At 35.9% G+C, this 27,242-nt stretch overlaps 1 protein-coding gene across 1 annotated transcript in view; it reads right to left on the reverse strand.

Moving 5' to 3' along the window:
- Positions 1-4,236: 4,236 nt before the first annotated feature.
- The window catches only part of LOC140163549 (protein tweety homolog 1-B-like), a 141,563-nt gene continuing 118,557 nt past the window's right edge, over positions 4,237-27,242 (reverse strand). The window contains exons 11-16 of the mRNA XM_072186863.1: positions 26,280-26,413; positions 18,014-18,115; positions 15,058-15,219; positions 13,894-13,947; positions 10,805-10,934; positions 4,237-5,786 (exon numbers count right to left, since the gene is read on the reverse strand). Coding sequence (XP_072042964.1) covers positions 5,697-5,786; positions 10,805-10,934; positions 13,894-13,947; positions 15,058-15,219; positions 18,014-18,115; positions 26,280-26,413 — 672 coding nt within the window. The 3' untranslated portion in view covers positions 4,237-5,696. The remainder of the gene's footprint in view (positions 5,787-10,804; positions 10,935-13,893; positions 13,948-15,057; positions 15,220-18,013; positions 18,116-26,279; positions 26,414-27,242) is intronic.

Raw genomic sequence — 27,242 nt, forward strand, 5'->3', positions numbered from 1 at the left:
GTCAAGTCAGAATTTGCCCAGCACGTCACACTTTCAAGTTAGTTTTTACTGAGAATGCTATATAAAAAGACATTATTAAATATATCCCTCATAATGTTTGGGTTGAACCAACCTTGATACCTAGTTTCCATCACTGAAATGTCTTGATGGAACCTTTCACCATACTCATTACTTACATCACCCTTATTAGGTGGAGAGAAATCAAGGTGAGAATACAAGAAGCTCATTTTTAGACTCATTTTAAGCCAATTTGCTGATAGGCCTTACATCTTAAAATCCCGATGCGATGGATAAATTCTGACTTCAGATTCGGAATCAGCATGCTCGATTTAGTCTAGAACACATACTTTTACCTCAATAGCAAAATCTTTTTTGTCCAGTGAATTCACTAGGGCATCAAAATGTCACCTCTTAACTCTAAAAACCCATTACTACAAAAACCGAACCCTGTGTGACCCAGTTGGTAAGACAATGCTATCTTTTCACACATTTTCTTAACATTTTTAACAATACAATATTTCATTCTTCTCCATCTGCACAAAAACAGTAAATAACACCTTTATATCTTTCTTACAACAGTGCATATGAACAATTATTGCAAATTGAAAAGCCAAGATGCATAGAGCTTGACATTTTACACACAAATAATCTGAGACGAAAATACCTAAAGGGATGTGAAGCAGTGCCCAATTACCCTCTCAGCACTGCTCCAGGTCTGTTGCGGTATTGTTATGTAAATAGCGTCTCGGCAAATAACAACTTTATATCTAGTTATTTTCGTCTCAGCAAATAATGAACTATCTCCTTTCCATAACACACGATTGTCCACACAAACATGATTGAGCACATTGGTCAGTATTCACAAAATGAGGACTATGTAATAGTCTTAGTTTTTATACCGAAACAGGTGTATTCGCATGGTGTTCTACCATTCAGTTAATCCCTTAAAATGTCAGTTGAATAGTAATTAATTAATTCTATCAACATGTAAATATAGAATCAATACATAACATATACGTAGTTTGATGCAGCTATAACTAAAGGGGACATGAGTTTTGGAACAGAATTATCGCAATATGGCAAAAGGTCCTCTTTTTTTAGAATTAAGTAGGAAAACTGCAATACTAATCTGGTAGGACAAATCCACTGCTCAGTGCACGTGCCAGAAGTGGATAAGTGCAATAGCTGCCCTCTGAACATTTGACAATTTACACACAGTATATTGCACATAGGCGAGTCAAACACAGGCTGATCAGCAGTGAATGTGTGCATGTTTTGACTGCTACACCATCCCTTCCTCCCATATGTCTCTGACACATCGTTTTATTCTAAATTTATTAAGGGTACTGAATGTCCTACCTTTTTGGGACTAAATCTCAATTTAGTCAAGGACTAGAACTAGTCTCCGTTTGTGAATACTGACCATTTAGGCTTATCTTAAATTATTGTACAATGACTTTGAAGGAATTACAACTGACAGCATAGTATATAAATTTAAAATAAATGAGATGTGATCATGCACTTTTAAAAATCTGCATAAATCAATCAATGTTCACACTCTTTTCAATGATACAAACAGGCAATCCATATCTTAATCGAAACTGACAGTGAGGTCTTTGTCATCTACTTTATCTGCCATACAATTCAGATGAATAATGGAAAGAGTGGATATTTGTTAATGATTGTTTCTACAAGGGATCACACCCAGGACCACACAACTCTCTTCAATTTAGAGAGACATCCATAGCCATAGCCATAGCCATGAAATGTTTGTGTGAATTAAAATTTCGCGAGTGTGGTTAATTTGCCGAAATTTCATGCACATAAATATTTTTTCTTCCTATAAGCTTTTAATAGATATGTACAAAATTTCATGTCTCCAAAATGCTAAGTTTTAATGCCGCCAAAATATCTATCTTTACAGTATGCCATTTCTTTGGTTTAAAATCACACTGTAAACATTTTCAACTCGGAAAACAAACAATTCATTTAATGACAATTTCAGTAACATGTTGTCATCTGTAATGTGTACCTTAACAACATAGCAGGTTGAAATTCAACTCATTCTGCCTGATCACATCTCATATATTAAAGTTTGGAAAACAAAGACGATATAAATTGATTTAGGAGGAGCAGTGAAACACTTTCTGGATTTCTGAAATACTATTTTAGTGAAAAAAAAAAGGATCGTCCTGGATGTAAGCAAAGCGACATACAAACTTGCACTAGGATCCACAACATGCCCATCTATCAGGGCACAGTTATCTAACCCCAATACATTTGCACATTCATTGAATGACCTTTGACAATTTGGGTACAAAAACTCATACTCTGCAACTTGAGGTCAAATTTTGCACTATGATTGTTTAATTGAAGTTATTGAACTATGTCATTAGGATGAGGCCATTATGGTTCATAGTGATAGGGACATGTCATTATGTGATTACATTATATGAAAATCAGTATCATCAGAAGACACAGCATAACTGCAGTGTCCCAAACTCATTTAAGTGCAAATATTAGCTGCAAATTAATATCTTCAAAAACTGATCGCTATGCCAGTATCCTTTCAAAATCCATACTGAAATATCTTGAAAGTGTTTCGGATCAATTTGGATGCCACCTCTTGACAACTCATTTTTCTATCACTATTCTACAAATGAAGGAGGATATAAAGGCCCGTATGCACAAAAATGGTTGAAGATATACCAGGTCTAACTCTAGATTGGGTCCAACTAGAGTTTAAAAAAATAAACCTGGGTCTAACTTTGCACACAGTCTATGCAACTTAGACCCAATCTACAGTTAAACCTGTTATGACTTGTGCATGCTGAGGGTCTATGAATTTGAAGAAATATTCGAGTTGGGAAAACTGCTGTATATAAAACATTGAATTTCAGTACTTTTATGTACTTGACTCATACGAGTTCAAGTTATAATTATAAATATTACATTGATGAAAGTTCATTTGCGATCATTTATAAATATTTCATTTTTATCCGATACAAATTTGACTACTTCAAGACCACATTTGGTGGCATTCTGAATAATATAACTTTTAAAACTTTATAGAACATCAACATACAGGTCTTGCTTTGACCCAAAAATGGGCCAGTCCATTTAAAATCCACACTACCCCTGCGGAAGATTTTGGAAATATCTTCCACAGAAGGGGTAGGAAATTCAAGTGGAATTAACACATTAGCAGCTCCATTTGAAACTCATCCTTCCTCAGTAAAGGATTCAGGTTGATTCTTTCTCAGAGGGTGTATGAAATTCAAATGGAGCTGCTATTATGTTCATTTCCACCAATCTGCCACAGCGTGGATTTTAAATGGAATAGCCCAATGTACCTATGGAAACAAATAGACTTCTTGTCATTTTTCTTCCCTGGCAATAAATTATATTCAACATTTCAGTTTCAATTTTTTACAAAATTATATGGTAAAAACAGTTCCAAAAAGATAAGAAATTAAACATGAATTGGTGTAAAAATTTCTCCATCTGCACCATTAAAAATGTTACAAAATTGAGTGGTGTTTTCCAATACAGAGTCCCTGAATTTTGTGAATTGTACAAACGATTACTTATGTGGCCTATGACAAGTTATTTGCACAATAAAGATAGAAACCTTTTTTTCCTCTCCGAATTTTTTTTTTTTTTGTGGGAAGGAGGAACTCAATTTGAAAAGCCAATATTTTCAATAACTTGGTTTTTTGCTCAAGAAACTTGGTTTTTAAAAATCTTGGCTTTTTCAAATGACAAATTTGGTTTCATGTTATTTCAATATGATTAACTACAATCTTGGAAATAAGTACTTGGAACGCTTGACACACTCTGCCGCAAATTTCATGCAGAATTTCTAATGACCATGGAAATGACGTATATTGTGCTTGGACACAAACTTGACATCTACAACAATGATTTACCTTCCCCCCCCCCCATCAATCAATGTTAGACACATTGGGAAACAGCTGAAGACATTGGCATTTCTCAACATTGCACGGGGGAAAGGGGTGACAGTTTCCGTTATTTACATGCAAGCGTTTCAAGACTTATTTCCAAGATTGTAGGTTTCAAAAACCACAGCTTTTCAATTCAATAAACCAGATTAGTCTTTTTTATTAACTTGGTTTCTCAATTTGAAAAGACAAGCTCAGGTAAGATAAACTTGGTCTTTCAACTACGTCTCAATGACCATCTTGTTATTCAATCAAGAAACCAAGTCTCTTTCTCTTTTATCATGCAATTAACTAGCCATAGTAGCCTCAATACATTTGTGGGGACCACTAGCCAAACAGGTGTCAAACTTACAGTGTGGGGATGGTATTTTACAGATGCGGAATGAGTTTGGTAAGTACTCCTTGCATTCATAAGGCAGTTACATCAATTTTTGATGCACCTGTAGAGCACATGTATCAATATGCCGGCTTTGTGCATGTGTGACAGGAGTTACCATGTAATGACACATTAGTTGATGCCTTGTGCATTAGTTGATGCTCAAGTAAGGAAAATATACTGTTATCTCCTTGACAAAACTGATTACAGCTAGATAGAGCTATAACAATAGGAAGCTGCATACTCTTTGTTGGTACATCCCAAGGCTGTAGCAAGCGGGACATCATGGTTGCCCAATACTTGAGTTATTTCTTATGTATTTCTTAGTAACATCATATCAATTTGGACATAAAACCTTATTTTGGCCTCACCAATTCCCAATAGCCGTCCTGGTACATCGCTTTTTGAAAGCAGTAACAAAATTCGAACAATATACTCATCACATGGCTTTCGCATTTGTCCATGTCTAATTTGACGGGTTTATGCAATGGGCTAACTCCAGTTGAAATCCATACACCTACTAAGAAAGACATGACCTTAATCATCCATAGGGAGCATGAATTTCAAATGGGGTTACCTGAATGAGTAACCCCATTGAAAATCTACACTCCCTATATCATGTCTGCCATAGGGGGTGATAGATTTCAACTGGAAGAGCCCAATAAGGCCACATCAGTAGTAGCTGCCAGGTGTCAAATGGGTAACCCTACAATATAGGATGCAGAAATTGTCTAATATATTGGGCTATTCCATTTAAAATCCACACTACTCCTGTGGAAGATTTAGCTAAAGTCTGCCACAGATGGAGTATCAATTTTGAATAGAATACACAATTGAGTAAATTCCATTTAAAATACTTACTCCAGTTGTGGAAGATACAGGTAAAGCCAGATACAGGGGGGAGTATGGGTTTCAAAATGATAAACTCTAGCCAATTATATTTGAAAAACATACTCCCCCTGTGCAAGATATTTTCAAAATCTTCCACAGGGGTAGTGTGGATTTTAAATGGAATAGCCCATTCAAGGGCAGCTATTGCAGAAAGAAGTGATCTCTGTAGAAGTCGTCTTCTTGATAGGAAGTCAAGGCATTAATATCACCGCACCATATTCACAAACTGAACATAGTATAGGGTAAACACACAGCTTTCAACAAGCAACACAATTAATACACCAAGCTGGGGAAACTATCATCACTTTCCCCAGAGGGAGGGAGCGTATAAAACTCATCTACCAAATCATGGCACAGTATGGCTTTATATAGATAGAATTGCCCTGTTTGTTATAGTTTTTCCATAATAAAATTAAGTTCTATATGAAAGAGTTCATCTATTTATACTTGGGGTGGTGTCTGGTACATCATACCAGGCTGGCTCCTGAGTTCCTCGAGTTCCGCGAGTTCTGATGGCGGCTGTTGTTCTGATTGTCCCTGCTCATAGCAAGGGTATACTGTAGGATAAGGAGAGAACAGATAAAAATGAAAAATCAATTAGTTTGAATATATTCAAGTGATGAGATAGTAAACATTACCAAGATTTGTAATTGTACGAGCAGATTTGTCAAGATCAGATTTGTCCGAAAGGGGTCTTCTTAGCATGGTTACACTACAAGACTCCAATTGGGGCTGCCAGCAGAGGTACAGCGTACTGTGTAGTACCAGGGGGAGTACCAGTGTAATACCAGTGCAGTACCACTACTGCTGGGTCCAGTGCAGTAGCAGCATTGGTATTATATGGAGGTACTCTGTGTGCACCACTAAGGTACCTTAGTGATAGTGTACCTGTGTAGGCAGCCGCAATAAGAAACTTGTAGTGTACTTCACTTCTTGTGCATTGTAACAATTGAGGTGCTTTTGCAAAGGTCAAAGCACCTTCTCACCCTTGTTTAATTTTTATTTCAGAGGCAATTGTTATAGTATGTTGAAATATGTTTTTAAAGCTACTTTATTAATTGGTCGTCAGAAAGTGGATTTCAACTGGAATAGGGTCCATTGCCTTGAAGATGATGTTCACCACACAGTGGTATGACAAATCTGGGCAAATCTGGTCATGAGTCACAAGTTAGGCAGAACAAGTTCTTAAGATAAGTTCATACTAATAAAGATGATTAGATTTTCATGCATGTATACATACAGCGTACATTGTGTCATATAAATTTGACATCATTTACTACAATCTTAAAGGAGTATTTCGTGATCCTAGCATCCTCTATTTATGTCATTTTTCATTAGAGATCCACGAAAAAAGCTTATTCCCAAAATTTCAGTTGATTCCGATTATGTGTATTACACTGCTCCATAGACAATGCGTTGTAATTTCGTTCTGGTGCACCAGAACAAAATTCAAATTTCACGATATCTTTGCTAAACAAATTAATCTGCAAGAAATATTTTGTACATAAACATTATGTAGCCAGAGGTTTCCAGTGATATAAAAATCTCAACTTTTTTGAGAAAAGTTGGGGATGAGGCTGTGGATCACGAAATGCCCTTTTAATTCCATGTCAGACGATGTCAATTCTACATGCATTGGGCTATTCCATTTAAAATCCACTCTCCTCCTGTAGAAGAATTTGGAAATATCTTCCACAGGGGGAGTATGAATTTCAAATGGAATGAACACATTAGCAGCTCCATTTGAAACTCGCCCTCCCTCAGCAAAAGATTCAGGTTGAATCTTTCTCAGAGGGTGTATGAAATTCAAATGGAGCTGTTAATGTGTTCATTACATTTGAAATTCATACTCCCCCTGTAGGAGATATTTCCAAAATCTTCTACAGGGGTAGTGTGGATTTTAAATGGAATAGCCCATTCACACCTCATATGTACATGCATGAATAACTAATCCATATGCAGAATGTACTAACTTCTGTATTTGCTTTAGCCTATACTACAAATTATGAAGCATTTTAAAATGACTCAAATATATAGTAGATGATTAAAATACACATTGAATTGTATTGTTGAAAAGTGATCACTATTTGAAATCAAGCCTTATCCTATATGAGAATATGTAAATGATTTCTTGATTCTCAAAGACAGCTATCAGTCATACCTGTATTGAATATGTCACATGAACATCAAATGTTTGTAGATGAATGTCACATGATTGTCACATGGTGCTAAATGGCATATTCAACTAAACATTCAACAGTTAAATGGTGACAAAGCATGGATATCGGGATATTAAGAATTAGAAGAAATGTACATCAATACCTTCAAACTAACCTTCAAACTAATAATAAGAGTCGGAAGTTTTGTATAACTAGAGTTTCACTTTCATACCATTGAAAGAAGCAGGATAAATTGAATTTTTTCATGGAAATCATGAACTTAATGATAGAGGATCGGACACTGCCATTGTCAGGACTTGCGGGGTAAAAGGGGCAAGGCAACTTTTAAGGGGACAAACTTTGAAGAAAACTGTCAAAAATTGGCTAAAAAGTACAAAAAGGTCTAAAAATCTTAAATTTCAGAGCAGCAAGGAGGAGGGGGATAAGACTTCTCACAGGGATGCAACTGCCCCCTGGCTCCCTGGCTAAGCCATTGAGAGGGCAAGATTTCTAGAAAGACAATCCTTATAAGGCATATTGCATCCCAGCTGTTGCACACTAGCTGCATGCTTTACTAGTTACTACACATTTATATCTCAAACATGTCTTCATTTCAGAGTTTTATGTTATTCTTTCATCATCAATTTAAACTGAATCACTAACATCTACCTGGAAATCAAAAGCTGCATGTTGCAGGTTTAAGGCTACACGATGTATTGTTGGTCAAAGCAGCCAAGAAAATAATCGATTTTCATTATTTAAATCAATGTATTATTGAAAAATAACACTTTGATGTTTTGCAAAAGTTCATTCTACAAATCATGTACTTAGAAAATGTGCTTGATTTATTGTTGTTAATGAGTTATGTATGTTTTACAAAGGTGTTGTTTCAGCCCTCTTTACAACATAACTCAAGAACCACAGGACCTACAAAAGTATATCTGTGATATTTGAATTCTTCTACATTCGCTATGAAATAATCAATGCAATTTTGTCAAAGCTCACTACCATTCGCAAGATGCTGTGAACTACCAAATTGCAACAGTTTAAATTAGTTGCTAACCTTAAGTTGTAAGTTTCCATAACTTTATTTTAATTTAATATAAGAAGTACATCCATAGATAGCGGGTGTTTTATGCACCACCCTAGGAGAACTGAGTCAAACATATGAGGATACATGTAAAATATGCAACAGAAAGAAGAGAGAGAGAGAGAGAAAGAATCATGCATTTTTTATAAATATCTTTAATTATACCAAATATATCATGCATGAGTAGCATACATTTGGGCAAAAAGAATCATGAAAGTTGGAAAAGATATCATTCAGAACTTGTGATGGGTCATCACACACATAAACATGGGTCAACAAAACAGCCAGAGTACAGACACAAAAATAATGAGCTATGATTCGACATACTCTTACCAAAATCACTGAACTGATTTTGAGTCTGATATGCAAATATATGCAAATAAAAGATGAAAATTAGCTCTATTTTAAACTTATTATTTTGAAATGGACTATTGGGTACGTGGGATAAATGCACAGAGGAATAAAACGTAAACCGTACCAATAGGGTTTTGTTATCCATATTTAGAAAAAAACTTGTATATTGGTCGCTTCAGAATGAATTGCATGGCTGCCAACAATAGATATAAGCCAAGGAGTGATTTTACTCATAGTAGTGATAACCCCAGTGACAATAAACGATGAGATCAAGAACCATATGGCTGGTGTGGTCGCTGCCTAGCTTGATCTGCATCTACGTTTTTTTACGACATGTACAGTTTTGAAAGGATTATCAAGACCAGGCTATACTTAATATGTTGTTAGTTCTCTTGACATGCTACAACAGCCCCCCGACTTGAGAGGGGCGGTAGTGGGTTGATGGCTATGGTCCCGGGAAACCACCCTGTGCAGTTGCAGCCTCTGTCATGACATTGCACGGAGCTTTCCACCTCTCTCATTTCAAACTACAAAGTTATCCTTCATTTGCACACATGACCAATTATGCTACACAAAATCCCAGGTCTGGAAGAACACTGCAAGTTAAGCCACTTAACCAAATTCAGAGCCTTAAACAATTTACCCCAACATATAGGCCTATAAATGTATAGACCCTTTACCATTATACCATATTGGCACTGCAGGTATATAAAACAAGGCTCACATCCACATTAAGCAAAACCAAAATGATAACCTACATTATGTGTTAGTATATGATACTCCTGAATTAGGGTGAGGCCATATTTCCAAACTTACTCATGCAATCACACAAAACACATTATTATTCATCAATACATGAATTTATGGTCATATCATACACACTTTTTTCTACTCTTCTCCATCTTTGAGGGAGGGTAAACAGTGGCGTATTCAGGGGTGCTTTGGGGCTTCAGCCCCGCACTTGGTTAAAAATCATGTAAAATTAACCATTTTTTGGCGATTTTAGCTATTAAACCCCCCGCATAACTCTGAAAGCCCCCTGCAGGAAAAGATCCTGGACACGCCGGTGGTAAAGGCACAAAATAATAATGAACTAAGTTTAGAAAAGCATTTGCACTTCTGCAATAAATTGCCCATTTGTCAACCCATGTCTCTTGAGAATGTTCCATATTATATTAAATTGCTCACAATTTGTGCGATTGTCAACTTCTATTTCAATGATAAATACAGAAAATAAAACAGGCTATTCCGGTTGAAATCAATACACATGGAAGACACAACCTTTATATATCACACAGGTAGTGTGACTTTATGGGATTACCCAAATGGGTGACTCCATTTGAAATCTACACTCCCTGTGTGGGCGATTAAGATCATGTCTTCCATAGGAGGTGTACCATGTATGTATTTTAAATGGAATAGCCCAATAAACCTGGAAGTCAAATGAGCCTACTCTCATTGACCTTTATGCTACTCAATGTTCAATTTTTTTTTAATTACACAATCATTTGGACAGAATATTATCTTCATACAGAAGGAAAATAACAATGTTTTTTGAAAGTAACCCAAAAAATAAGAAACAATTGCATGTGTGCACAAGTAAAATATGTTTCTATAAAAAAAAATACTTCTACTTTCAGGGAGCAAACCAAAAGATTGATGAAGTCCTATTAATTAAAACTAGTTTCGTTAGGGAGGGAGAGGGCTACAAATGTCGATAACCTATCTACTATGTTCGTAAAATACATCAATTTTTCTTACCCACTACTGGTTTCATTACAGATGGGGAGGGAGGAGTCAGCTACGAAACAAAGCTAGTTATATTTATAGAGCTTCATCAATCTTTTGGATGTCCCCTTACTGTCTACTGTGAAACACTTTGTGTATACACTTGCTAAACAATGCATTACCCCATGAGTCAAAGTGCATACACCAGAGAACTGTCCTTTCTAAAGTGACAAAATCAACTTACCGAAGGAGGCGGTGATTCAAAGCCACCCGATGTCATGAGAGGTGAGTCGTCAACAAAACTACTTCTTGCACCAGCTGTGTACCCTGCTGGGGTCCCGAGGGGTCCTTGTGGTCTAGCATCGTTGTCAGAACTGTAACATGAAACAGGAAATGATATGCGTATGACATTTAAGTGTTGTTCATAAACTTGTGGCAATGATTCATGATGTTAGGGGATTTCCGATTTGAAACAAAGAACAAAATATTTCGTTAGATATGTTACAGATTTGCAGTCATTATCGGGAGCGGCAGGAAGGGAAAGCAGGTCTATATAATACAGCATGATTATGTTGTCCTTAAAAATTAGGAGCAACTCTGAAGGACACAAGGGGCTGAAGACATTAGACTTAATTAGCCTGCTAGGTGACTGTAAGGCTAGATCCACAACATACTCATCCATCAGGGACACACTTCTTTAACCCCAATACATTTGCACATTCATTGATGACTTTTGAAAATTTGGGTACAAAAACTCATACTCTGTAACTTGAGGTCAAATTTTGCACTATGATTGCTTAATTGAGGTTATTGAACTATGCCATTAGGATGAGGCCATTGTGGTCCATAGTGACTTCCAACAGAAGTAACAGGTCTGTCGTAGCGTAGCCCATGTACCAAATGTGTATAGACAAAATGAAACCTCTGCTCAATATTTAAGCTAAGGAAAAAGTCAACCAAAATACCCCCTTTTTTACAGGTGTCTTTAAATGGGCTATTCCAGTTGAAATCCATACACCCCCTATGGAAAACATGACCTTAATCTCCCACACAGGGAGTGTGAATTTCAAATGGGGTTATCTGAATGGGTGACTCCAATCAAAATCTACACTCCTGTGAGGGTTATTAATGTCATGTATTCCATATAGGGGGTGTATGGATTTAAACTGGAAGAGCCCAACTATTCGTACCAGTACAAATGATAACCTTTTCAAAGATATCCCTATATCAGGTACGACATCATATCAATTTCATTTTCATTTTTGCAATCTTATATTTACAACAAAGAAGAATGGTGGCTGGGCCTTGTGCTGTGCAAATTTTAATATTATTATCTTGGTCATGTGAACTGTCATGTAGATGTGTACTTATCATGCTGTGAAACCCTGAAAACCATTTTTCATCCCGATTTGGTGCGGCAGTGACGTCAACGCGTTGAAGCAGCTGTTTCGCGCACGCACCTTTAAGCGCTTGCGTTTGTTCGTCTGTGCTATGAGCGAACGCTAGCGATTTGAAGCTGTCCAATGAAATGCGCACTTACGCTACTGCCACATCAGGGTGAAAAATGATATAGCATAATTTGGAAATACTACCATGTCAGCTTTTGTATTTTTAACAGTTTTGACACCATTATTTCTGACATTGATGTTTTAATGGTTACGGAGCTGAAGTGTCTTCATAGAATTTACAAAACCACTGTGCTCAGCAACTACTTGTCCACTGTGCTGATGTACGACAAACTTCAAAATTAAGGTCCTGTATAGGCTGCAATTGAAAACTTTACTTTAGTTCAGTTCAGTTCAGTTTAGTTCAGTTCAAATCTTATTTCAGCAAATTAAAAAACAAGTAGAACAGAATCATGCCATAGGGAGAGAAAGAGAGCAGGGCTAGCTCTGTGTTGAAAAGTTGTTGACAATGGTTGGTAATGCCGGTTCTTGATGATGAGGAGGATGAGGAGGATGAGGATGATGATGACGATGATGGTGATGGGTTTGATGATAATAATAAAGACGACTATTATCCTTGCAGTGACCCATTTTCTAGTTAGATCTCATCTATAACGAAAGTTAGTTCCACATTTAACTACTAAACTATCAAATGTGTAAGTGTTTTGTTGCAACAAAGGACTTGGTGATTTCAAAATACACATGAAAACAAATATTAGTGGTGAAGGATGTGGGCTAAAGGTCGCAGAGTATATGTTTCATTAACATTGATGACGTATCGTATAGTCCTAAATGCATCCCAGTTCCAAAACTCAGTGTAATACTTCCACAGGATTAATATATTAAAAGTTATTGTCGGAATGTACTTCCAATGATTTGAAGGACTTATGATGCATAGTAGCCCCTGTTCACAGGCTGGACTATAAATACTCTTCCTAAAATAGCATAAGTGCCTGACTTCACCAGAATTCTCTCGGTCGAGGTTGTTCCATCTATTGCACTTAACCCATTTTTCTCACATCTGTTAAAAGGGGACACCATCGTGAAATCTCTTTTGGTTTGTACAGGGCCTTTCAGTTCCAGTCAATTTTCTCCACATAGAAAAAAATCTATTTGCCTTTTCTTTTGTAATTATTAGAAGTTTATTCATCTGATAAGGAATTGAACTTATGGAATTATGGCATGCTTTGTGATTTCCCCCTGCATTGAGTGCAAGGGCACGAGATGGAACAGGCAAATCCCTGCAAAAACCACCAATGCTATAATGAAGTGATCTACTAGCATGAGTGACGTCATGCCGACCAACAGAATAGTTCTTCCCTCTACTTCCAGATCAGGATATTAGGAATAGCTACTGGTGCCAACATTAATCAGAGATTGTGATTCCTTATGCCACTGACAATGGGCTATTCCATTTGAAATCTACACTATACCTCTCTGTGGAAGATTTTGGAAATATGTTCCACAGGGGGAATATGAATATTAAATGGAATTAGCACATTAGGCAGCTCCATTTGAATTTCATATACCCTCTGAGAAAGATTCAACCTGAATCTTCAACAGATGGAGGGTGAGTTTCAAATGGAGCTGCCTAATGTACTAATTCCATTTAATATTCATATTCCCCCTGTGGAACATATTTCCAAAATCTTCCACAGAGAGGTATAGTGTAGATTTCAAATGGAATAGCCCAATGTAAACATCAGTTCAAATTCAATTCAAAGTCACTGACTGTGACTGATTTTTGATTGATTTAACCAAAGTTAACCAGTTAGCCTTGGTAAAAGAAAATAATCTTGAATATGTCAAAAGTGTTCCGCTATAAATATCTGTGTAAACTAAGAGGGAACTAAAGCATGCACATGCATACAAACTAACAACATCTTACCAATAGCCTTGTACAATACCATGATATGACAATCTTGGTCCTGGTGTGGTAACCCTGGTATGAGGATATCGTTAAAGTCTTATATCAATATTATGTCTGACTCTATGTCACCAAATTATAGATGAGTTGACTTGTGAGGTCATTGCCTGGCAGTATGCGCACACATCATAGTTTGTTTAGGGCCCATGCTTTTAAACCTCCTGCCACCTCACAATAAGGCTATTGAACACTATAGTGGTTATATGCAGTTCGCTCAAGCATATTGATATGTCCCTTGCCTTTGTTGATAAACATTGAGGTCAACTCAACTATTGCAATGCAGCTTAAATAAACACATCAAAAAAAGAAAATCGCCACAGGATTGGGTGGGCATAAACTCTGAACACACTTAAATAAAAGAAATGTGCTATTCCATTTTAAAATCCTCACTACCCGGTGGAAAATTTTGCTGAAGTCTTCCACAGAGGGAGTAAGCATTTCAAATAGAATAGACACTTGGATAACTTCCATTTGAAATACACACTCCAGTTGTGGAAGATATAGGGGGAGAATAGGTTTCAAAATGACTAACTGTGACCAATTACATTTGAAAAACATACTCCACCTGTGGAAGATATTTTCAAAATCTTCTACATGGGTAGTGTGGATTTCAACTGGAATAGCCCAATAAAACTGATATGACAGAGAGGAGAATTCTGTTAGCTGCAGTACATTATCAAGTTTATGTAAAAACAAATCTGAATGATCCGAGAAATTAATGACTGAATGAAGTTTGGTGCAAGTTGCAAATTCAAATAAATTATGCTGTGATAAATTACATAGCTATTAGGTCTATATCAGGTAATTCTTGGCCAAGTTGGAATACTCCGCACTTTGTATTACCGCAATAAACACACATGTGTATAACACAGTCCAGAAGTTTGCATGCACGCGACTTACACTGTGTAATGCTTAGTACGCTACACGGATGCAACAGGTAGGTTCGAGCTTGGCCAAGAATTACATAATTTACCTATAGGTATGTTACACTCACTTGAAGTAAGTGGCGGTCAGTGTGTACTCAAACTTATGCCCATCCAATTAGTGAAAATTTCTTTCTCTTTTGATGTGTTTATTATTCTAAACTACAGCATGCAAATACAAATGATCTTTACAGCATCTTACCCATAGCCTTGTACAGAGCCCTGATATGATAACCTTGGTCCTGGTGATGTATCAGGACGCCGGTACGGTCTGTTGATGTCTTCGTTCCGTCTAAAGCGTTCTAGGGTTGGGTTGTTAGGTGGTAGGAAGGGATCTTCTTGGTCTACCTCATAATCAATTTTTCTGAAATAGTAAATGGTTAATTAAAGTTGATGCTAGAGATATGGAAAGAAAAAGAGCAAGGTACACCAACTTGATGTGGGGAAACAAGTAAAATACAGACTAGACAGTATGCAGGAGGGACAAAAAGAGCAAATGTAGGCATAAGAAATAGGCAAAGTTCGACAGCCAAAAATTACCAGCTAGAGATATGGCCAATTTCGGGAGATTATGATCATGATTAAGTTACATTATATGTATTGGTTCTAAAGATGCAGTGAAACATGTTTGATGTAGTGTGTGTCAGGGTCTTAGCTAGGATTTGACAAGTGTCTGTAATTTTCTCCAAAACTGCCTGTCCAAAAATTTGACCCTGAAAACATAAACTAGACATATGCACCTTCTTTGGGGTTCAGTCAGTCCAGGGAAATGAAAGTAGAGGTATTGCCACAGCCTTGATTCATTCGTTTGGTCTTGTTTTGCGCTGCAGAACTTGAACAAATATTATTATTTTTAGAATTTAGCATCTTTCAAAGTTGTTCATCATGCCTGTCCGAGGAGCAAACTGCCCGTCCACTATGACGGGCAAACAGGTGGCTAGCTAAGACCCTGGTGTGTGTATGTTAGTAGAAAACAATCACCCATCATAGAAAATGAACCACAAAAAATACTTGGCTATGATATCAATTCACATATCATACCAGATATGTTGAGTCTCATATAGCATTTTGAAATTGAATCAAGTAAGAATTTATTACCCCGATACCACACAAGTACAATGTTATCAAAACATCACTATAGAGGCATGATAATGCAAAGTGCATGATACAAATATAGAATAACCAATTTTTTTATTATGTTATTATGTGCAATGACATTAATTGAGATATTCCATTGGAAATCCCTATTCAGGATTATGAGCTTAATTTCACGATGCAAACAAGTACAATTCAAAAACAGGAAATTCCAAAAATATGACGGATTTATGGAATTGCAAACAACATTCGTCTGTGTGTGGACAATTCTAGCCAGGAGTCTTGTTATATAATTAATTGCCCACTTATTTTGAAATCTAGTATAGTGTGTGTGTTGGGGGTGCGATTGTCAAGTCATTTATATAGTTTCCCACATTCAAAGTGAGGACATTTTGGCATAGAGAGGATGAACTCCCAGTCCTCGCTTTGTAAATAGGTGCACTGGATGACACTCTTACTGTAGGGCGTATAGGGGAGGTATGGGTCACGGTGATTTCCTCTGTATGTGCTGGGCCAATTTAGAGATAGATGAAAAAATGTCCTCACTTTGAAAGTGTGAAACTCACTCGTGTCCTCGCTTTGAATGCCGGGACAGACACACTTAAACACACTTATACACAAACATCCTCTCTTTGAATGCCTGTGCATGTAGGAGGAATTCTATGAGTGTGAAAATATTATTATTTCTGGCATAAACTTCTCTTACAGGAGGAGGGGTACTTAAAAAGTGTAATGAATGATGTTTTCACATGTGAGCAGTCAAGATTATTGAAATATGATACTAATGACTAAGTTTTGGTCACAAATCCAAGATAGTTGGTCTATATATGAAAAGCTGAATGTCTTTTCTCCCTCCACCAGTTCCAAGCACAGGGAAAAAACAGTTGTGTAGAAAAAAAATTCTACACGACAAAAGAAACCCCGGTATTAGTACTAAAATATTGCAAAATTCGAGCAGTATAAAAGAATCCAGCTCAAACAAAAATGAATCAATCCTACACAATGCAAACTCATTCAAACACATCGTTCGTAGTACTGGAAATGCAATAATACATTTTTCAATACACTCTTTGTATGTTTCTAAACATTTTTGTTGATTAGGTACGTGGTTCCAAGAGCGTATGAATGCCAACTAATGCATTTTAGTGTTCTTCCATTGTTTCTTGCCTTTAAATTCACAATTAGTCTGGATTTATATACAGACAGCAGACGAATTACTGTACCACTTAATTTCTTTCTTTTATATCCTAAACAAAGACAGATATATCATAATTAGAGCCAGCAGCCATTATTAGCTGCATCTTAGCTTGGATTTATGAACTCATTCGTTGAAATCAGGAAAGAAATAAAGACACAGTGATCCAAAATCCCAAAGAAGATGCAAATTCAAAAGTAGCAGATTGCTCCATTGTATACCCTCTTTATTTGTATGCAAAGCATTCTCAAACAAGAGAACTAGCAGCGTGCTTTCCATTGATTAGAACATTAAAATGCAACTTTTGATTTAAGTTTATTCCTTAGGTTTTTCGATCACCGTTTATTATTCCACGGGTTATTTGGATCACCATTTACTTCTCAACTGATTTCAACAAATGAGGTCTTCAATCATAGCTTAAGGGCACAGCTATTGGCTGTTGGTTTTCATTTTGACATATTTGTCTTTGTTTAGGATATACAGGAAGTGAACGTAACTGGTACCTTAATTATTATGCTGTCTGTATCTAGTAATGTACAAGCCTTGAACATTGAAATAAGCGGACTGGAACAAGGAGCAATTTGTTTTTGAACATTGCTCCTGGTTCACTGGAGTTTTACAAGAACCAGGAACAATTTCCGAAGAAATTTTCAAATAGTAACTCCTTTTTTGCCTATACATTACATCATACCAGCACTACTGCATCAAGCTCAAAACTGGAACCAGGAGCAATTTGGTTTAGAAAATTGCTCCTGGTTCATGTGCATTTTACAAGGACCAGGAGCAATTGATGGCTTTACAAAGGCAAATTTGCTCCTGGTGCCTGCTTATTCCAAGGCTCGGTAATGTGGGTTAGTAATTCACTTACCTTTTTACAATATTTTTGACAAGATTTGCAGCAAAGAAGATACTTATAAAAAGTAGGAAGCCAGCTGCTACGGATGCAGCCAATAATAAACTGGTACCAGTCCTGAAAAGAAACAATATACGTTGATTAAAATGCCAAGAAATTCCTGCCGATAGTAAATAGATCCCATACAGGAATATTACAAAATAGCAGGAAATTTGAGTTGGATGTCAGAATGTACAAAAAGGAATTACAGAATAACATGGTCTTACTCTTGGAATTATCAACTTCCGAATTCACTACACAAAAATTCTGAGGCTTTTTTGGCTTGAAAGGATGTTTTTGCAACATTATGTAACTGTAAATAATGAATTAAAATATCTTAGAAATACAATATGGTATCAATTTTCATACTCAAAAATGCTATGTTCTAGTAATAAAAATGCCTTGAAATTATAATATGGCATCAGCTTCCAATTTAACTACCGTATTCATTCCAATAAGCGCCCAGGGCACTTTACAAAGTCATTTAGGGTGGGCGCTTGTTTTTTTACCTTGTTTACCTAATTTTTTCGTAAGGGCCGTTTATTATACACAAATTTATTTATGTTATAAAAGGGTCCCGAGATGTTCTAGTAGCTTTTCTGATGCAGTAAATGTATTGCAAGTTTACACAGGACTTCAAATCCTCCAGCTATTTCACTGTATCAACATCTATCAGTCACTTAATGGTACCCTTTAGCAAATTGAAAATACCCTGGGTGGGCGCTTATTGGGGTGTGGGCACTTATTGGAACGAATACGGTATATCCAAATAACGTACACTCATGAAGGAAAATACTGCTTTTGTACCAATTAAGATATGGATTTAGCTTTCCATGCATGGTATTAACTCTTCAAATATGAAATATCATATGTTCCATACAAACAAAAGGGGAAAAGGATTTTTTGTTAAGTTCTTTTTTCGTACAGTCAGTAAAAATGTAAGTCAGTAAAAATGTAAAATATTTCAATCAAAATACCAAAATCCTTCTACCCTTTATGAATCTTCCAACCACAAGTCAATACCATGGTATAGCATGATGAACTTAGTTAACCTGAGTATCAATCTTCCAAATTCATAATATATGACTCACAGGGAAGGCGAGGAAGGATAACTATATTGTGTCACTTTACTGTTTGCAGACTACAGGTACAAAATGATCCAAAATAACCTCAGTTGTAGTGACATAGTTCAGTAATCCCCAATTATCAATTAATACTTATAATTTGACCTAAAGTTGTTGGGTATGAGTTTTTGTACCCTAAACATTAAAAGGTCATGCTATGATGTGCACAAGTATATGGGGTCAAAGAACTCCGCCCTATATAGATGAGCATGTTTGATATCCTAGCATTATACTTTTTGTTGGCATGAATTGGCATTATGAAGATCCCTTTGTACATTAGCTATGTCTTAAATGTCACAGTTTTAAGATGTCTAATATATTTCAGGCTTTAAGACCAGAAAACCCTATCTGCAATAGCTGTCCTATAGACATTTTGACAATTTCTGCATTCTATATTGTACACATTAAAAATATGACACCTGGCAGCTATTGCAGATAGGTGTTTTTTTCGTTGCAATAAACCCTTGATTTCCTTTTGTGACATGAATTTGCATTATTCTGCATCACCGTATGATAGGCAGTTCTAGGTCTCGGAGACATTTTCTATTCTTGCATCTTACATGATATGTTCCCTATTGTCTGATTTTGCTTTTGGAATAAAATTGCTGTTTAAATTTTACATGAATAAGCAGTTTTTTTAGTTCATTACGAAATATGTATCTATTCAAATTGAAGCTTGATACTTTTGTGGTACGAAAATGTTCACAAATGTGAAAGAAATCACATTATCAGTATTATAACTTTTTTATCAAATTCTGAAACTCCTCAATTGCTCATTACAATATAAATTTACAAGCAACCCATTTTAATTTGTGAATCCTTGCCTTTGCAAAATTCATTTTTATGCACATGAAACATTTCACACTTTATTTCAAAAGAAAGCAAATTTGTTACTTGTGCAACGCAACATCCCTAGTATAACGAAGAGTCATAAATTTGATACTAAACACCTGCGTGTCATTAAATCTTAAACACATGAGTAAACACACACAAATATGTGCGCATTCAATTCATTTCCAGCCAGTATTGGTTGGTAGGTATATGAACTTCTAACCAAGGACTCATTTTCTCCATTTTGGAGCTGTGTTGTCTGTCATTATCCCCCTCCCCCTATAAATGAATGTCAAATTGTATTTCCAAATTGTTTTTAGTCCTTCGCAATTAAAACATGAAGAAAGAGAACCAGTCCTCATTGTCGTATCGGACGTATCCGTATTTATGTATTCTGTAGCGTAAAATCAGGACCGAGTCTTCATATGGAAACAATTACACTAAACACATCACATATTGATAAATACAAAATAATACATGTTATGAACCATTTGTAAAATTTCTTGTAAATGAACTGCTATGAACTGTTTTAACAGTGACCTTTTTGCACACAATAATCATGAAAGATAGAAATTTACATTTCCACTGTTTTATTCCATTTCCAGGCACTATAGGACAATTAGAATAGAAACAAAATTCCATTAAATGGGCCAGGTTTTATTATCCCTTTCAATTCCATTGAATAGAAATATTTCTGTTTCAGAATAAAATCAAATTTGACATTCCAATAAAAGCAAAATGTGATCACATTTTTTATCACTCAGATCAAATATTGAAATAAGATGTTATTTTTCACAACTCTCTCTGCCCGCAGCTATTCAACTTTAATTTCCTCATCACTTGTTCTACTTTTGGTTACATTGCATTGATGAACTAGTTGGGTTGGTTTTTTTTAGTTTTCTTAAGGCGAGTCAGAGCCTTTAGTAATTTTTAGAGTTTTAGTAATTTTGCTTAAATAATAAAGTTTATTTCTGCAGGGCTATGGGCTATTCCAGTTGAAATCCGCACTACCCCTGTGGAAGATATTTTATGTTTAAAAAACATAATATGTCAGAGTTTTGAAACCCATACTCCCCCTGAATTATGGCTTTACCTATGTCTTCCACAACTGGAGTGGGTATTTCAAATGGAAGTTACCCAATTATTCTAATCAAAACTCATACTCCCTCTGTAGAAATCTTCCACAGGGGAGTGTGGATTTTTAATGGAATAGCCCACTCATCTTATAGGCAATTAGTCAAAGAAGCCCCTCACATTTATATCTATTGCAATTATTGAGTTATGACAAATATTAGGCTAAAACGAAAGTTTTCCCTATCCCCCCTCCCTAAGAAAATCATGCAAATAGAGGAAAAATAAAACCCATTGCAATGAGTCTTGGGATCTTACATATTAAACCCATACCTTTCCCCATGAATGAGTGCCGGCTTTATTTTTCTCAATATCTGAGAACAAACACCGATAGCTCAGGCACCACTCCGACTTGCCTTAAGAACCAATTCATATATTTCTTTTAATAAATCTATATATTTACATTTTGGAGCTCATATCTCATAAATCACATGAAGTGATGAGAGCGCCTGAAATATTTACTGTAAAAATTGTAATTTTCATGAACATAATTTTTTGTTCTTTGTCGACTTTGAACTACTTCACTTGTTCTTTAATTCAAGCTTCTGAGTTTTTGTACAAAGACCTTAGCAAATTTTTAAAACAATATTTGTGCTTTTTTTTCGGGGTAGCTGTGTTGAGTGCTAAAATTAATGTTCTGCAAAAAATTTCACTTCTACAATCTTTGTGGGGTCTGAATATTTCATAAGTTTAAAACTGATACAAGAACATTTAGCCAGATTGCATCAAATTTTGGGGAAAAGTGACTTGACAAGACTGATGACTTATATAGTAATACATTAAAGTAGTCAAATTGTAATTCTTAATTGACCTATATATTTCAATTGGGCTGCATATGTAATGAGGCTAAAAAAGAGGAGGGGGCGAACCTGCAGTAGCGGCGCCCACGGAAGGGGGGGCATGGGGCAAATGCCCCAGTCAGAACTCTTGCCCCCCCTGTTTCCCCAGAAAAACCCTAAATTACTAAAAATTTCCGGAGAGAGAGTGCCCATCTCTTGACCGACTCTTCTATATATTGTTGCTGCACAGTGATGTCGCTACACCTCCTCCACAGGGAGTCTGATGTGGAGCGGTAATAGGGCTGAAGAGCCTACATGCATACCACGTTGAACACGTTTGAACCCAAAACCTCAATCTGCCGAAATCTTAGGCGGCTGGGCCACTTATCTCCTTTCATCACATAAAAGGCTATCATCCCCTGAAGTGGAAAACTTTCAAGTTTGAACATGTCATCATTTTTTCCCTTCATAAGAAACCTGCAACCCCAGGATTTCCAATTTATTCTGTTCTCAGATATCACAATATAAAACACAAGCTCTCTTGTCAGGGGCAAGGTTGCACACAATCTATAAGACCATGTAAGGCAGCGACAGACAACACTCAAGTAACCAGTTTAATAAGTTAGAGTTAAAGGCGCTTGAAATCCTAAAATGTGAGTGCTTTTACCATCATCCAATTTGGGGGATTATTACTTGATTGAATACACTAAAATGTCTAAGTAGTGATCAATCAACATTAAACACATGAAATGTAAACTGCAACACTTTAGATTCTAAAACTGCCTGTAAAAATTAACAAAATATTGAAAGTATCATAAAAAAACAGTCGCACCTTGATACTTGCAAAATGAGTCCAATGTTTGACAAAGTGCAGTGACTTTTCAGTGGTGTGAGAGGCCTATACTGTTTTATTTTGGGCTATTCCAGTTGAAATCCATACACCCCTATGGAAGACATGACCTTAACCTCCCATACAGGGAGGGTGAATTCAAATGCAGTTACCTGAATGGGAGACTTCATTTGAAATCTACACCCCTGTGTGGGAGATTAAATAATACTGACACCTTCCATATGGGTGTAAGTGTTTCAACTAGAATAGTCCATTTTCAAAATGGCACTTTCATACATACAAGCCGATAACTGATTGCTTGAAATGAAGACGCCAATATTTGGCAGCTTGATCAAAATTAATGGGCTGTTCCATTTAAAATCCACACTCCCCTGTGGAAGATTTTGGAAATATCTTCCACAGGGGTAGTGTGAATTTCAAATGGAATGAACACATTAGCAGCTCCATTTGAAACACACCCTCCCTCAATGAATCTTTCTCAGAGGGTGAATGAAATTCAAATGGAGCTGCTAATGTGTTCATTCTATTTGAAATTCACATTCCCCTGTGGAAGATTTTGGAAATATCTTCCACAGGGGGAGTATGAATTTTAAATGGAACAGCCCAATTAATGTTCTGTACCATGATAGAGTGTTGAAGGAGCTAAGTCATTAACAAAATGCCTCTTTCAATTCAACCCCATGCCAACGAAATACAAACCGAAAATTAAATTAAAAAGTCCCTGTAAATGTGGAACATTCTATCATGAAAAGGAAAATATTAATTTCTTGGTAATGTCAGTATAATTGCTTGGTCATCTGTTCCAAATCAAATGGTAACAGTTATTACATTTGCGAGGGAGTAATTTGAACATTTAATGATTGGGAAAGCTATGTATGCTGACTGCTGATTGTCTATAACGAAACATGCCAGTTTTATTTGAGCTTGGTATCTGATATTTACAGATTGGAAAAGCCATGATTGCGCTGGGGTGCTAGTTTTCTTTGACTTAAGGGGTGGGGTATGAATGTTTGGACTGTATTTATTGTGGGACATTAGAGCACATCAGACATATCGAATTGCATTCTGAATAATGAAGAATGTCCTTCTGATATCAAATAATTTAGATTTTTGAAATTCGCAATGTAATACACATTTTATGGCAAATCATTAAAATTTATATTTTTGATATTTAACAGTACTAAAAGCAAACTTTATAAATCTGATGATTTATACTTAAAGTTTATGTAGGTGGGATGAAAAGCCGACAATCAATTGAACATTTTGACCTTTCGTATTGAAGATATGGATTTTTTTTTCCCAAAACACCAAAAAAATGGGTCTCTTTTTGAAAAATAATCCATATCTTCAATATGAATGGTCAAAATTTTCAATTGATCGTCGGCTTTTCCTCCCAGCTACATACACTTTACGAATATATCATTAGATTTATAAAAATTTACTTTAAGGGCTGTTATATATGAAAAATGTGAAAAATATCAAGTTTTAATAATTTATCATAAATTTGTATAATTTATATCATGAAATTTCAAAAAATGAAAATTATTTGATATCAGAAAGACATTTTTCGTATTCAGAATGCAATTCGATATGTCTGGTGTGCTCTCATGTCACACAAAATATACTGTCGAAACGCTCATTCCAGATTCCATAAGACAGTTATTGATTGAAATAATGTCTATGGGATGCTTATTTGGTGGAGGGGTGTTAATTAGATCAAATAAGGCATTGGCAGACTTTTGTTAACTGATTCTCTCTTAAGATAGTAGCCTTTTCAAAACTTTTTTTCTTAATGTATATCAAAAGGCTACCAATTAAGACTGTTGATCTCAACATGAACTTATTACATCAGAATGTTTGACATGTATGTTCAAGATCTCAATCTAATTTTGGGAAATGAATACATGGGAAAAAGAAATGGGCATGTTCCTGGGGGAAGCTGACATTTAAATTTCATGATGATTTTACTAGGTTTTGGTATCAAGTTTTATTTCAAGCTTGAACACATGACACCATTGCAAGGTTCCTTTGGGAGTTAGGTGAGCGTAAGTTTCCACTGGACTAATTGCCTCATTTTAATCTCTTCTTTTTCTTTACTTCAGATTTATTCAAATCAGAGGCAAGTCCCATATAGCAAAGCCAGGGTAGTCAAATCCACAATTAGGACAGCAGAATATTTGTGGAAAACAATATTGTAGGTAACATTGTGCCAAAAAAGAGATGAAATTGTGTTATAAAAGAGAAAATAATTAACTGCTTCAAGCTCCCTCTGATAAGGCCACAAAAAGGATTGTTTCCTTATCCATAGACCACTTTTTATAGATGGAAAGGTCGGTAAAAAGTGTTTTGTTGGGGTTTATTTCCCTTCGTTTTTTTAAATCCAAAAGTGACCATTATACCACGATCTGATGATTTAATTCTTCTCTAACAACACTTTATTTTTACCAACTCTGAATTGCACCTGTAGGTCATATGCTTTGAGATAGGATCCTGCAGTCGTGTTATATTGGTGCATCCAACTGTGGCATGCAAACATAAATTTCATGATTTTTAAATCACAGGAAAGAACTTTTTTGAGCTTCTTCATGTTGGACAATTTTTTTTGACAGAATAATTCTAGATTTTTGATGAATATAGTTTAAAAAAAAGAAATTCAATTTTTTTTCAAGTTGGAACACTTGGGACAGTCAGCTGGACAAGGACTAGCAAACAATCTTTTTTTTTTTTTTTTTTGGCCTAAGGTTTTTTCCAATGAACAGGTACTTCCCTCCATGACTTAAGGGATCTGAAATGAGCGTTTAGAGCGTTTCGACAGTATTTTTTATGGGACATGAGAGCACCACAGACGATCGAATTGTGTTCTTAATCTGAATAATGTCTTTCTGATATCAAATAATTTTCATTTTTGAAAATCACGATATAATACAAATTTTATGACAAATTATAAAAATTTGATATTTTTCAAATTTTTGATATATAACAGTCCTCGAAGTAAATTTTATAAATCTAATGATATATTCTTAAAGTGTATTTAGCTGGGAGGAAAAGCCGACGATCAATTGAAAATTTTGACCTTTCATATTGAAGATATGGATTTTTTCCCAAAAAGACCTAATTTTTTTTGGTGTTTTGGGAAAAAATCCATATCTTCAATACTGAAAGGTCAAAATTTTCAATTGATCGTCGCATTTCATCCCACCTACATACACTTTAAGTATAAATCATCAGATTTATAAAGTTTACTTCAAGTACTGTTAAATATCAAAAATATCAATTTTAATGATTTGCCATAAGATGTGTATCAAATTGCGAATTTCAAAAATCAAAATTATTTGATATCAGAATGACATTCTTCGTATTCAGAATGCAATTCGATATGTCTGATGTCCCAAAATAAATACTGTCCAAACGTTCATACCCCAGCCCTTAATCAAGCATGATCAAGACAATGTTGCAAATATAAACTGATATTCTAAGTTGAACCTCCTTACAAACAGACAAACAAACATACATACAAACCAACTTACAATGCATCATAGCATACTGAGTATAGTGCTGTTGTATAGTCCTGATGTATGGTGGTGCAGTCTAGCGATGCCGTCACTTCCTGTAGATCTGACTGGCATTCTTGTAGTGTACTGCTAACTAATTCAACTTGGCTCTGAAATGAACACCAGTAAAAAGATACCAATTAATCAATATGTCCAGGTTTGATATCAAGATGGTCAATAATGGGATATTCCACTTGAAATCCATACCCCCTGTGGAAGATTTGACCTCAATCTCCCACACAGGGGTTGTAGATTTGAAATGGAGTTACCCATTCAGGTAAACCCATTAGGTTATGTCTTCTACATGGGGTGTATGGATTCAAACTGGAACAGCCCATAATTCTTCTTGGACAGGATAATAAGGCAGACCACCAATATTTGACAATGACAGGCACAGATTTTCATTCCATATAATTATAAACTCCTGAGCTGAGGCCTGTACCTACATTGGCTTCGGAAGATTTTCAACATTGTGGGCTGACCAAACAAAAATATTTTGGTGACCTATCCTGGGGGGTATTTTCCCCAGTATCTGCCATCTGGTCATATTTTTTTTACGTCATCTGTAATTATTGAGGCCCACAACTCCCCCCAGTTCCTAAGCCTATGAGTTCTAGGATTTGTTTTGACTGTGCAGCAGGCTAAAAAGTGAACTTTTGAAAATGTTCCTTTCAAAAGCATGATTTTAATGTTTTTACTGAAAAAATGGACCTTTTGTGAATATTTCTTTAAAAAAGGACTGATTTTCAATGTTTTTGTATAGAAAAATGGATTTTTTTATCTGAATTTGCTTTTTTATTGTTGGCACGCATTGAACCTTCTTCACCCAACCTCACCCCACCGGCTACAGCTCTGCCTATGAGATCATCTGGTTTGCAATCAAGGGTTAATCAGTGACCAATGTAATCAGTATAGGGGCAAAGCATGCAGTACCCCTTC

The sequence above is a fragment of the Amphiura filiformis genome, chromosome 11 (genome assembly GCF_039555335.1).
Source record: "Amphiura filiformis chromosome 11, Afil_fr2py, whole genome shotgun sequence".
Taxonomy (NCBI): Eukaryota; Metazoa; Echinodermata; class Ophiuroidea; order Amphilepidida; family Amphiuridae; genus Amphiura; species Amphiura filiformis.